The sequence below is a fragment of the Gavialis gangeticus genome, unplaced genomic scaffold (assembly GCF_001723915.1).
Source record: "Gavialis gangeticus isolate Ggan-Ray unplaced genomic scaffold, GavGan_comp1, whole genome shotgun sequence".
In the NCBI taxonomy this organism is placed as follows: domain Eukaryota; kingdom Metazoa; phylum Chordata; order Crocodylia; family Gavialidae; genus Gavialis; species Gavialis gangeticus.
Genome location: NW_017729022.1, coordinates 71,699,110 through 71,713,502, shown reverse-complemented (window position 1 = coordinate 71,713,502; position 14,393 = coordinate 71,699,110). Strand labels below are relative to the sequence as shown.

Genomic DNA, 14,393 nt, shown 5'->3' with positions numbered 1-14,393 from the left:
TGGAGAAAGAAGAACTACAGACCAGTCAGCCTCGTCCAAGTTTCAGGAAAAATCCTGGAGCAGATCCTCAAGGAAGCCATTTCTAAGCACTGGGAGGAGAAGGTGATTAGGAACAGCCAGCCTGGATTCACCAAGGGCAAGTCATGCCTGACCAACCTGGTTGCCTTCTATGATGTGACTGCCTCTGTGGATGCAGAGAGACCAGTAGATGTAGTATTCCTTGATTTTAGCCAGGCTTTTGATACAAGTTTCCCACAGCACTCTTGCAGGCAAGCTAAGGAAGTATGGGCTGGATGAATGGACCGTAAGGTGGATAGAAAGTTAGCTGAAGCATGGGCTCAGAGAGTAATAATCAATGACTCGATGTCTAGTTGGCAGCCAGTATCAAGTGGAATGCCCCAGGGGTTGTTTCTGGGGCTGGTTTTGTTCAATGTCTTCATCAAAGACCTGCAGGATGGCACAGAGTGCACCCCCAGCAAGTTTGCAGATGACACCAAGCTGGGGGGAGTAGTAGATATGTTGGAGGGTAGGGCTAGGATTCAGAGTGACCTAGACTAATTGGAGGATTGCGCCAAAAGAAATTTGATGAGATTCACCAAGGACAAGTACAAAGTCCTGCACTTAGGACAAAACAATCCCATGCACCAGTACAGGCTGAGGTCTGACTGGCTGGGCAGCAGCTCTGCAGAAAAAGACCTGGGGGTTAAGGTGGACAATAAGCTGAATACGAGCCAAAAGCATGCCCTTGTTGCCAAAGAAGGTTAAAGACATACTGGGCTGCATTGGTAGTAGTGTTGCCAGGAGGCCCAGGGAAGTGATTCTTCCCTTCTATTCAGCACTGGTGATGCCACACCTGGAAAACTGTGGAACTGTTCAGTTTTGGGCCCCCCACTACAGAAATGATGTGGACAACTTGGAGAGAGTCCAGCAGAGGGCAACAAAAATGGTGAGGGGGCTGGGGCACATGACATACGAGGACAGGCTGAGGGAACTGGGCTTATTTAGCTTAGAGAAGAGAAGACTAAGAGGGGATCTAATAGCAGCCTTCAACTACCTGAAGTGGGGTTCAAAAAAGTATGGAGCTGGACTGTTCTCAGTGGTGGCAGATGACAGAACAAGGAGCGATGGTCTCAAGTTCCAGAAAGGAAAGTTTAGGTTGGATATTAAGGAGAATTTTCTCACTAGGAGGGTAGTAAAACACTAGAACAGGTTACCCAGAGAGGTGGTGAAAGCTCCGTCCTTGGAGATTTTTTAAGACCCAGCTAGGTAAAGCTTTGGCTGGGATGATCAAGATCTACTTGGGGCTGTTCCTGCTTTGAGCAGGGGGGTAGTTTAGATGACCTCCTGAGGTCCCTTCCAACCCTAATTTTCTATGATTCTAGGCCAAAAAGAAACCGAGAGGAATAGTTTTCCCTTTTTTTGTCAGAAGAAAGTGACTGTCAGACCTAACTGTTGCCACATGACAAATGTGTCCCAGTGTTTTTGTCCTCCAATCTTCCCTTGTCCTGTCACAACTTTTACCTATTGTACCACCCCCCAACTTGCTCTTATGACTACTCAGTTTATGGCTCTACAATAATTTTGCCTGAGAACAGAGACATAGATCATCTATGTCCTCTTTTTTTGGAAACACAGATTGCTGTGTTTGATTGTTTCATTTTTATAGACACATTGCTACAAACTAAAGGAGTCCAACAGCTCTTCAGAGCTAATGTCAAGGGAATTTACAGCACATTACAAATTTCTCCTTTGGCTTTGATGTATTCATATTAAGTTGTGCTGTAATGTAGTCAGCCTCAGGGCACAGCCATAGGGAGCAATGATAACAACTGAGAGATCTAATTTCATGAATAGATTTACACAACTAGTCACCTAGCTTGCTGGGGCTGACTGGACTAAGGAGACAGATGGATATCCCTCTAAAGGCCTATCCCATTCACCACACTGGGGATAGTTCTAGATGGAGAATAACTGCAATGACAGAAACTGGCAACAAAAGGGAAAAACAGGAAAGAACACAAAATTAAATTTTCTTCAATACAACCTTCCTACTCACCCTCCCATACCAATATTGTTGGCTGGCAGAAGCAGTTCATGTACATGATACTAACACTCATGTTATAATTATTCAAGAATGCTCAAAAAACCCAACACTTGAGCTTTTGAAAGAATATTGAGATTTGCACAAGAGGGATGCGAAGTTCCTATATAAATATTGTCTGTGCCTCTTCCAGTTCACAAGAGAGAGTTCATTTTATTCTAAGATAACCCTAGGGAGAAGAAGGATAGCCTTCCTTCTGAACCATTAGCAGGGAACTCAGAACATGTCCTTTCATTTCCTCACTCTGCCATAAGCTTTCCTGTGTGATCTTGAGCAAGTTACTTCATCTCTCACTCTCTTTTCCCTGCTCTCAAGTTCCCCTTCTGTTTTTTTTTCTCAGAGGTATAGTAGGGGTAGCACCAGCTGCTCCTGTGGCTATTTTTGTGCCTCCCCTATCCCACAGGCAGTGTCCAGGCCTACTGCCCTGGTCTCCCATCCCCTCCCTCAGTTATGCCACTATCTTTTCTGTTTTTGGCCATCTTTTCACTTTAGTTTGTAAACTCTTTGTGGAACAGACTGTTTCTAATCATGTGACGTGTAGTTCACTGGGGCCTTGGTCCTAACTGGGACATCTAGACCTTATTGTAATAGAAAAATACCTTTTATGATAATGGCAATTGCTATATACGTGATTTTTTGAAGCTAGTTAGAGGAAAAGAAAAAGATGTGGATGAGAACTAAAGGTTTATCTGTTCCACCTTAACCTTTACCCACTTCTAACTGAAGCAACCATCTTATAGGCTGAGTCAATGTGTTGACTAATTTTTGTTCCAAAACTTCAGGTGTGTGTATCCACACCAGGGTCAGCTTTTTGGAAGGGATGTAGGCACAGCAAGGACAGACCCTAGTAAAGATGTGCTGCATTTGTATAAAAAGTGATGGACTTTAAATGCAATTGGCCCAGAATTACATGTGAGGTCATGAACCTTTTTGTATTGTAAAGTAAGACCACATTTATTCAGGGAGTGATTCAACTGAAAAACAAGAAACATTTTTAAGATAGAAGGAAGCAGGTTAGGATGTTATGCCAAGGGTTTGTGTCAGGGTTGATTGTGTAGTTTTATTAATAAATTAGACAATGGATGGTTTGGATAAGGATAATCTGGTCTCTGAGTGAGGGATTGGACTACATGACCTCTGAAGGTCCTTTTCAGCCTTACTTTTCTATAATTTAGGATAGAAATAGCCCTCATCCCATAAAAATGTGAGATTCATCCAAGGGACTGCTTTCTCTATGCTCATCTATCTCAGAAACTGTATCTATGAAGAACACTTCCATGTATCAACTCTAACTTATTTATATATACACACCTGACTTTCCTACCTCATCTTTTCTCTTTTTTTGATAGTCTGTATTTATCTTTTACATTTTCTTTGCTTAATTTTCACTCATTTTCTTTCACTAGGTTACTTTTCCTCCTTTCCTTCTTTTATTCCCCTCAGTCTATCCCAAAAGAACAAAATCAGTCATAACAGTGAACCAGTTGTTCATCTTGTCCAGTATCCATCTCAGGCAGAGGCCAATAACAGATGCTATCAGACTCCTATTTTTATTAGGAACCAACTCCCAGATCCACAGTCCATTGAGCACTGAGGTGTTCAAAGTCCTACTGTGGACGCACCGGCACCTGGCACCTTTGGGATTTTGAGGGAAGGCAGAAAACTAACAGAAAAATCACCTTACAGACCTCCTGTAGGTGTTCATACTCTGAACCTTTGATGCTTTATCATATTTGCTGTGACTTGAAATTAGAGTCTGGAGTCTCTGGTCCCCTCAGGCCTAGACCATGACTTTAATTTGCATTGGCAGGAGTTTTGCTTTCATTGGTAGGGCACTGCCTTACAAAATGAGTAACATGAAGGGAAATTGAGACCCTGATTAAAAATCGAGATGCTTAGCTATGGTTTGAAAATAGAATGGTCATCCTGTGCTGCCAAAAATTCCACTGAGATGTCATCAAATTGCTTTATGGTTAGTCACTTTGTAGAGTATAACAATACACTCACCAAGTAGCAGTTTCTTGTGCAGAGTATTCAACTCGAGGCAAAGGGTCTCCCCTTTCAAGAGAGAGAGAAAATATAAATATCTTTTCTAAAGGTGAGTTGAAGCTTTGTGTTCAAGTATCATTTCCTCTACATACATCAGTAATACAAGAATTAAAAAAAAAAAGATGTGCAATCTACAGCTTTTCTGTAGGAGCTCCCAAGGGGTTTTATGAACCATAGGTCAGAATCTCCACTCAGTTCTGAGATGGGGAATGCTGTATAAAAAAGGAGGATTGCTTGGAAGATACCAGAGACCATGCTGTATTGCATTGCCCCCAGATGGTGGTACATCAACCATTAAACTGAGTATAACATGGTTGGCCAGAAGCTGAAATGGAGATCAAAACAACTGATCCATTAGCATCATCCCAGGAGAAAGAACCTTAAATATCTGCACAGGTATATTATGTGTTTTCAGCATTAACTTTCCTGTCAGTGTTTGGGCCCAACATTCAAAAGAAAAATAATTTGTGTCAGTAGTGGAGGAGCTAATGGTAATACAGTGGTAATGAAGATTGTAGATACCACACCTCAAGGCTGTCGCTAAGCAGAAATCTCTTAGATTTTGCAGTTAGCAAAGGGTTCTTATGAGTTTGTATGCTGACAGCTCAAATCTACTTTGGCTTACACATCTTGCAAATTCCCCTTACTAGAAGGCAGAATGGTTTGCAGTGTGATTTGCAGAATGGCTAGATGTACACCTTGCTGGGGTCGTTTGACCGTAGTACTCTTCCCTGCCATGGCAGAGGGTCGGACTAGATGATCTCCTCAGGTCCTTTCTGACCCTAGAAACTATGAAACTATGTCCACAAGGAAACTTGCAGACTCTAGTGTGTATGTTTTTCTCTCTATTGTATTTCTACACAAAATGGCAAGAATATGTCAGTTGTTCATTAGAATATATGTCTTTACATTTTTCAGTGTTTTCCTGCTTTCTGCTAGACATGTACAATCTATGATAGACTTGATAAAGCACCTGCCAAACCCTGAACAGAAGCTCATTCTTATACCATAATTGACATGAAGAGCCATAAAGAAGGACAATTTTTGCTGGACAAGATGCAGAGCTCAGGAAGACACACATGCAGCCCAATAGCTGCATGCTAAAATCACTGTCACTGAGTTCTGAAAGGTGCCTACTGCATGTAGTAGCTGTCTCAAATACATGAAATGTCATCCATGTCAACACTGCCTCTGCTTCCTTATCCACCACCGAGTGGTGGGGGGCAGGGATCCAGACCAGCCCGCAAGGAGCCCCAGGGTCCAGATCCAGCCAAGGGGCCCAACCAAATTTGACAACCCTGGCATATAGGATGCAGTTCTTAGCAGTTAACCCAATGCAACAACAGATGGCACCATAGGCAGCATACAAATGCTTTCTAGTGGTGGAAAATTTTCACAGCTACAAATGATTCTGGGAGAGGAAGAAGTCCATAGCCACCCCCTCTCCTCTGCTCCTTGCACCTTCTCTGGATTGGGTTGATGCCAGTCTGGGAAAACTGTGGGCTGCTCCTGTCTTTCTGTTCCTGGCAGGACAGGAGCAGCGCTCACTTCTTACAACGGGGACCCCAGTTTGAGAATCAGTCAGGACGTTCACCATGCTGCACCTTCTGCTTGGCCCTGGGGTACTGGGAGCTAAGTGGACAGAGTAGTTGAGAAAAGCCCCTGGCCTGCTTCTCATTCTGGGCACCCCAGCATGAGGAGTGGGCAGGTGCTCTCCACTGCCCTACGGGAAGCCTCCCCAAACCTAGTTCCTCGCCCCACCAGTTTCCCCTTGCTGCCCATGCTATCTAGCTGGGTAGTGGGGGTGGCAATTTGAAAACTGGCATCTAAGACCTGGGCCTGGAAAAAGCCTTCCCAAGTTTCTTCCTTACCCCACCAGCTAGCTTCACCTTGCCACCTGTGTCTCCTATCTGGGTGGTGTGAGTAGCAATGGGAGGCCTGCAGGAGTAGGTAAAGCCCCTGACCTCTTCTCAAACTGAGGACTACCCAGTTTGGCAAAGAGGCAGGGACTATTGTCTGAAGCTCCCTGCCCCCCCCAGACTAGTCCAGGAAGGGAGGGGAGCAGAAGGGAAAATCCCCCAGCCTGCTTCTCACTTCAGGAACTCCAGAATAAGAAGCAAGCAGGGGCTCACACTGCTTTTGGCTCCCAGAGCAGTTCAGCAAAGTCCCTGCCTGCTTCTCAAACTGGGATCTCTAGCAGTATATTGGAGGGATGGGAGAAGATGTCTCCCCATGTCTTCTCCAGAACCTGGTCTCAGAAAGGCACAGGAGCCTCATTTGCCTCCACTCCTCCTGCTCCCCCCTGGAAAAATCCTGGGCCCAGGAGGAATAGAGCTAAAGGAAATTGTGCATAAGGTCAGTCTCCCAAGAGACACTCTCAGGAGAAAATTCTGACTTGACTTTCTGGCTAGAGTGGCCATTTTTGCTCCAGGAGAAAAAGTGTGAACGCCTATACACTTCTGGTTCCTACCAGGAAAACAGTGATTCCCTGGTAGAAACTGGACATGTGTACATAGCCTATGGATGTATTGGGCAAAAATTAGGCTACATCAAGTAGCTGCTTCACGTGAAAAAAATATAGACCACTTTACATAAGAGCATACAAATTCTGAAAGTGGCTTACAATTCCTACAAGGGTTGTACTTACTCTCTGTAGCTGAAGGAAAGGTCTGTAAAGAAGGCCCTCCGTTTCCTGTATTCTGGGTCCGTGTATCCCTAAATTGTGAGATAATTCAGAAGAACACTTATAGAAAGACAAATATTTTGGCATGAATTACCACATTTACTTGCATACCACACATCACTGCTTCCCCTGTGCCCTGGGAACCTGGCTGCATCCCTACACTGCTGGGAATATTATTCAGAGAGTAAGCCAAACTTTACACTAAGTTGCATCTGCAAAACACTTCTGATATTGGACCTATGACTACAAAGGAAACAGCGTAAGGTCAGGGGTCCATGCAGGACATGGGCAGCCAGGGCTTGACATTAGAGAGTCAGGAGGAGGCAAGGTTGGGAAATAAAGGCCAAATCAGAGTCATAAGATTATGAGCCACAAACAAAAAATTTACACTCGGGTCAGGAAGCAGGGGTCAGCACTAGGCCTTGAAAGGGCTGCTGCTTACAAGCAGTCAGCCATGCCCATATAGGCAGCTGGGACAAACTGGACATAGGTAGGTCAGGTTCTGGCAACCTTTTGCAGTCCCCACTGCAGGCCACACCCTGCCGCTCCTGGCAATCAGCAGATGCTGTAAATGTAATAGATAGAAAAAAGGTAGGGCCTAGGACCCTGGAGAAGCTTCTCTTGCTGCAGCAGAGGGTATAAACTGAACACAGTGGGCAGTGGGACCCCAAGGAGGCCTCTTCTGCTGCTGGGGCTAGAGCCTGCTGCCAATTCTCTGAGATGCCAGGGATGGATCCAGGATATTTAAGGGCCAGATCTAGCCCATGGGCCATACATTGCCAATCCCTTCGGTAGGCCATTGGCAGCCAGGCTCATTGAGATAGCTGGGACCAGTTGCAGGTAGTCAGCTTGCCTATGGCACTGACTCATGACATCCCCTTTTATGAAGGTGTAGGCAGAGAGCATTATACAAAGTGGCAATTTCAAATGCAGGTGAAATGAAAGACATAATTCCAGTAGGAGGCCTAGAAAATAGACTCACTCGATTGATTTTCCTGTTAGCTGTTTTAACCATGCTATATTAAAAATGGCTCCAGTAATAGCTGTACAAAAGGATGGTTACTACTTCAAGTTGGGTACTCTTTTCCTCATGGTTTACCAGAAATTGAGCTACCAGTCACCTCTGCTGGGGTGCAGGGTGCCTCAGTATGAGGGCTATGCAGCTCATGGAGATGGGGAAGCAGGCAGCCCTAGACTGCCTGCTTCCCCATCTTTATGTTTGTTCCAGCACATGCTACTTTACCATGGTTTGCACTGCTTTTTTCAGGTTTTGTTTTGTTTTTTGTTTTTGTTTGGGTTTTTTGTTTTGTTTGTTTTTTTTGGGGGGGGGGGTTGTTGGGTTTTTTTGCTACTGGGAAATCCCAGTAGCAAATTTTGCCCCCGTGCCACAAATTAGCAGTGCTGTGCACAGATTACCATGCAATTTATGTGGTTTGTGGCACTGCCAAGAGGTTTGTGGTGCCACAAACCACACATGCCTGCACATTTGGATCCAGCCATAGAATCAAATCTCTTTGAATTTTCCATCACTCTTGATATAATAAAAATAATAGCTGGAATCTGGCACCACATTATTAGCATAACACTCATAAAGCAGGGTTGATTGGCAACACCATACAAATATTTATTACTCTAAAATATTCAACTTTTATTGGAACCATTTTCCATACCAAGATCCAAACTTTCCCCTTATGTTTATGCCCATTATTTCCATAGTAAATATCATAATAATACTGTAGGCAATGGGAGTCATGCACATGTCTCCAAGGGAGGTATTTCATATCTGTACATTTGCTCCTAAGAACGTGTGTAACTTTGCTATGTGAGTATATGCCACAGAGCCTGTATTCCCAGGTTGATCTGTATCCTCTACCCAGCTCCATAGGCTCCCAATCTTCCTGCCATTAGCACAACCAGAAGGAAGAATATGACCCCCAAGAAACCTGTAGCTGGGTAGTTATTTCAAGAAATTGCTACTGACAAGTGGTTTTCAAAACATGGTTCACAGACGGTTGGGGGTCCACAGTCTCTGTCTAAGGGGTCTGCAAAAGATGACTATGATTAATCAAAGAGGTCTGCACTTCCATTTGTATTTTTGGGGGCGTTTGCTAATTTAAAAAGGTTGAAAACCACTGTTAGAGACAGACAACTGGGGAATAATTTGGATTGGCTCTATTGGGAAGAGATGCAGAGAGTCATAAAAGAAGTTCTAACCTGGTAGAATATAGGGATTTTCTGGAGCAGAGTAAAACTATAGTGATATGAATACCACTCAGGGAAAACATGCTGGCAAAGAAAATAGTTATGCAGCCTGTCTACCCCTATAGTAGCAGACAATTTCAGCGCTATGATTTTACAAACTTACAGAAGGTTCTGATTATAATTAAAGCATCTAAATAAGGAACAGACAAATCATCTAGATCTAATAAAAACCATTCTAAATCTTCAACCAAGTTTCAGTCCAGCCTTATTTGAGAGTCATAAATATGGACAACTTTTTGTCATGCTCTTTTGTGTTGCTGAAACTGTCTTTAAAAGGAATTCTTGCTACAGTTTGTCTGGTGGGTAGCAGAAATAAGTCCCCCATTGAAACAGTTTCAAAAGTAAACTAAGGACAACCTCAAACTTACAGGATGGCCATGATCCAAATCAGGTTCATACTTGGTGATCAAATGATGGCACTTGTCCAGGTCTCGTACCTTCTTTGGAAACCATGGGACTGATTGAGAAAATGTTACATTTGAGTTATACTAGTAAACCCCAAGTGTGGGAAGCAACAGAAAAAACAGCCAATGAAAATGAAAACCTCTACTTTGTACAAGGAATGTAGGCTAAACAAAAGACATATGAATGATTGATTTTCATTTTTCAAACCCAATTGAAGAATTGAAAAAAAGAATTCAGGGTGTTGACCTAAAATGAAAAATGTTTCAATATGCTCAATGAAACAAACAGAAAAGCAAAAGACAAATAAACCAGAGCTCCAAAATATGAGTTTTTTTTACAGAAACATTGAAACATTTTGTTTAAAAAATGTTAAAACCAACTATTTTGAGTTTTCTATTCTTTTCATCCCCACCCCTTTTTTTTGGCTCAAGCTATGAATCAAATTCAGCCTGAATCTGCAAATAGTTGCACCTCTATTCTCAAACCTATAGAATGAACAATCTTGAAAAATAACTCATTCAGTTCTAATGTAAACCCTGGCATTTCATATAATTAAAGAAAAGGCTGGGCTGGAAGGGACCTTGTGAAGTCACCTAGTCCAACTCCCAGCTTAAGGCAGTTGAGCCAACTTTTACGAATGATGTACTGAATAACATTTGAAAAACGGCAAAGTTAGTATAATTTTCCTAGTCACCCAAATCCTGAGGTATAACTGAGCTCTCCTGACTGTGGGAAACCATGGTCATAGTCAGCTGGAATCTTGTTTTGGAAGCGGTGCCATTTTTTTGCAAGTCAGCAAGCTTCACGTTTAGTGCAGACTTAACAAACACTCTCCATCTTTGCTTGTAAAATGTGGGAGCACATAATTAGACGTAATTATATGCAGTGAAGGTTGTTGAGGCCCCCTCCTGCAAACTCTCATGAACATATTTATTTTTGAAAAAGTAGGTCTTCCTATTGCCTTCAGTAGGAAAGCATGAGCTTTCAGGTCAGGACCAGTGAGATCAGAACATTGCAGCATTGAACTCTAAGTCCCTCATGGCATCCACAAATAACTGTCCCCACAAAAAAGAAGAGGCTGCATTAAAGATTGACTGGATATCTGAAAAATAGGAAATTATGGTTCAAGACAAAAGGAAAGTTCTCTCCTCTTTTGCTTTCAAAATTGAGCTGCATCCAACCCCCTCCTCCTTTCTCTCTCATGTCTGTCCAAGTCACATCTCTCTTCCAGTCTGCTTATAGGTATTCATTCACCTTTTACTTCAGATTCAGTCTCTTTGTATTCAGTGCTTTGCCCAATTCGGCTACATCTCTGCTCTCGTTCTCTCCTACCCCACTGACTCCTTGCTCTCCACCCAGGCTTCCTGCTTGACTGCCCTGTTGTGCCATTGCTCTATTCTCACTCCCTTACCTTCTGTAACCTCTTCCTCACCCCTGCTCACCAAGCAACCACCTTTGCCCCCTTTAGATACTTGCTTAAAATAGATTTCTGCCAAGTTTTTCCACACCAGCTTCTGACCAAAGTCCTACTTTAGTATAACACTTCATCACAGTTTCAGGTGAAGCAAGTATGAGCTCCAATGCTTTCCTGAATTAGAGAGCTGAAAATACTATTAAATTAAGGACTTAGAATACCCACTAAAACACTATTATGGGCATGTCCAGATGAGTGTTCATGTGCAGTTTACAGCACCTCAAAGCTGTTTGAGGTGCCATAAACTGCATGTGGCACACATACACCCATTCACCATGCTGCTAATTTGCAGCACGGTGCCAAAATTTGCCACCTGGAGATCCCAGTGTAAAAAAAAAAACACAAAAAAGTGGCATAGTGCACATGGCAGCAGTGTGTGGCACCAGAAACAAAGCCTGGACAGTCAAAACCACACTCTGGCTGTCTGCCAGACTCTGTGCAGCCAGATTGGTGCTGCTGCTGCTGCTGTCCCAGGAAGCCCCAGGACCCCAGGTAAGGCAGCCTCCCCTATGGGGCACAAAGCAGCTGCACAAATATGTGCTGTTGCTATTTGTGCCACAACAAATGCACACCCCTTCACATGCACACTTGTCTGGACGTGCCCTATAGCAGCAGTAGTACAAGGTGGAATCCTGGAAAAATTGCATTATTTTCACCACTTACTTCCCTCCCATGTTTCATCCCTTCCAATAAAATTCTCACTTAAGACAGTGCCCATTTGCAGAGTTATTTTCTCTCTTATGCGATATTCACGTAAGCGGGTTTTATTGTGTACAACCTAATACTTACTGTGCATGTTCCCCTCAGTAAGGTCCCAATTCAGCAAGCAGAATCCATTAGTTTCACTGAAACCCAATTCTAGCTTTAAACCTAAACAGGTGCTTAAGGCTTTTACTAAATGGGCTGCTTAAAGTCATTTACGCTTGGATCTAGGTCTATCCCTATTCATGCCTGATTAAGTGTGTAGTTTGAATTAATAGAAATGAGACTGACACATATTTATGAAGCACAGACACCCTTATTTTCTATCATGTCTTGAGTTTATGATCAGAAATAATTCACCATCAACGAAAATGTAAAATACCACAGTGTTCTGAACCACTGATATTTGGCCAAGGGTGTTTAGATCTCTTGCTACTATTAATTTCAGACTGGATAAGGATGCTGTGGTTTCTTCAGAGAAAACAGTAATATTCCAACAGGAATGTTATTTCTTTTGAAAACATAGAAGGAAGAGAATACACCTGTGTATTAGGATTATTATTGGTACTGCTGTCTTTTTTACAGACCATCTGTGTACCAAAATATTTTGCCAATTTCTATCAAATATATATTTTTAAATATATCATAAAGTAATATAGAGATAAAATGCATAGATCTGTCCTGGAGAATATGAAATATTGATTACAATTAATGCAGAGACCTAGGTGCATTTTTTTCATAATCATGTAGGTTCAGAAAATTCATGAGGAAAAAAATCATAGTCTGAGCCCAATTCAGCAGTGTGATTCAGGAAAACTGACCTCTGTGATGAGTCCCAGTGGAGGGGATATGCTCAGCCACATCATTTTGCAGGACAAGAAAGGGCCACGCATGTCATATGCAACTTGAAAGCTGTGGATCTAATAACTCAAATGCATTCAGACGTAAAAGACATTAAGGCACAGGCTCCATATATCACATACCTTTGTCTTCTCTGTGAGCTTTCACATCCTCTGCCACTCTCTTTAAGGAGTTTATAAGAGCACTGGCATCCGAATTATGAACTTCACATTTGACAAAAAATTCAAGATCATCAACTGTATTTTTGGACTTTTTGGCCTGTCTGCTTTCAAGGTGATGAATTTTGGTTTCAAAAGCCTGCAAAAGATAAATGTCCATATAGCAATAAATTTCAAATCACTGAAAAACAGTTAACCTTAACTACAATTGTAATATGTCTTCTTAAAGATGACAGACTAAAGCTTGAACAAGAACACATTTTTAAAAAGAATGTGCCCATGCCCAATCTAAAAAAAATTTGTTAAAGAGTATTGTTTATTTTGTACAAAATAAAGGACGGGATATTTATAGCTTGAAAGTAACTAGTAGAACAGGGGTCTATTTTTTGCTTGATGCTATTTAGGTAGGCACTACTATCGATAAAAAACATAATAGTAATAAATACAATATTTTGGTTTTGCTAATTTCATTTTCCCAGATAAGATGAAACATCAATGCATTCTTATGCCTATAATAATCTATCCATTTGGGTGTTAGTTTTAACTGTGGAAAATGAACCAGAAGTCTATTCTGTACACTTCCTTCAGAGATTTCCACGAACCCTTTGGAAGAATACAGCTAGATGGTCCTAACCCTAGAATTTCTCTCTAGTTGATAACATAGTATGTGGGGAAAGAGAATGTCAGAGGACATCTCAGGGATATTTGCCATGATATATATGCCCCACACATAATGATGGATCTTCTGAATAGGTTTTCTTAGTCCTCTCCCCTGGTTTCAGCATCTCCCTGCTTTAGCCAGGAGAGCCCCAGCCAGTCCTCCTGAATGAAACAGGCATAGTAATATAAGGGGACCACCTCAAACAGAAAAGCAGCCAAGGTGGAGTCTAAGAAGAGGCAAGCTGGGGCATAAGCTGCAGAGTGTAGTGGGGTGAAGTGGAGGGGTTAGAAAAGAATACAACCCCAGGAACAATGTGAGAGAAGGGAGAAGGAAAGTCGATAGGACTGTGGGGGCTAAGGTCAAAAACAGTAGGGGGAGGCTAAAGGGAGGGCAGGAATCTGTGGAAAGGTTGGGCAGAGCAATAGGAGATGCAGGGGGTCAAGCAGGTGGTGGGAGCTTCCTACCTCAAAGATTTTAGCTGCCTTGGAGAACCCAGCCTTTTTCTCATTCCAGAGGGTGAAGGTCAAGATCAGAGTAGCTCTTCCCTCTTCTTCCTCCCAGACCAGGCTGTCCTGCTTGCCCAGGGACTTCGTAAGTGCAGTTTCTTTCATCGGGCCTGCATCTTCAGAGAAGCTTGCCCCCCTGCCTGGAACTCCTGAAGTGTCAGTCTTCATTGCAAGCCAGCTCACAAGAGCTAGAGCTTAGTCAGTGGAAACTCCACTTCCTTCTTCTGTGATTTGGAGTTTGGATCACAATTTCTAAGACTTCAAGTTTCAGGGCGCTGGCATTTATTCTAGCACTGCTGAGCGTCAGCAACAGGTGAGATCTGTCCAAGGAAGCTTAGGGGCTCTCTGCACTGGTTTTTAATGGATAGGGGACCAAATTCTACTGAGCAGTGTCTCTGCTATGAGCTGGGTGTGGAGTGAGGTGGGATTCCCAGGTTTCAGACAGAGGGAGTGTCAGGTTTGACACTCAGTGAAGACCATTTATGGTGCCAACCACAGGGAGATCAATGGAAATTGACTGCGTAGAATGTA

At 42.8% G+C, this 14,393-nt stretch overlaps 1 protein-coding gene across 1 annotated transcript in view; it reads right to left on the bottom strand.

The window, feature by feature from the left end:
- LOC109296410 (tyrosine 3-monooxygenase-like) overlaps positions 1–13,967 on the bottom strand; it is a 64,335-nt gene extending 50,368 nt beyond the window's left edge. The window contains exons 1-5 of the mRNA XM_019515824.1: positions 13,821–13,967; positions 12,660–12,834; positions 9,464–9,552; positions 6,798–6,865; positions 4,109–4,159 (exon numbers count right to left, since the gene is read on the bottom strand). Coding sequence (XP_019371369.1) covers positions 4,109–4,159; positions 6,798–6,865; positions 9,464–9,552; positions 12,660–12,834; positions 13,821–13,967 — 530 coding nt within the window. The remainder of the gene's footprint in view (positions 1–4,108; positions 4,160–6,797; positions 6,866–9,463; positions 9,553–12,659; positions 12,835–13,820) is intronic.
- Positions 13,968–14,393: the final 426 nt, after the last annotated feature.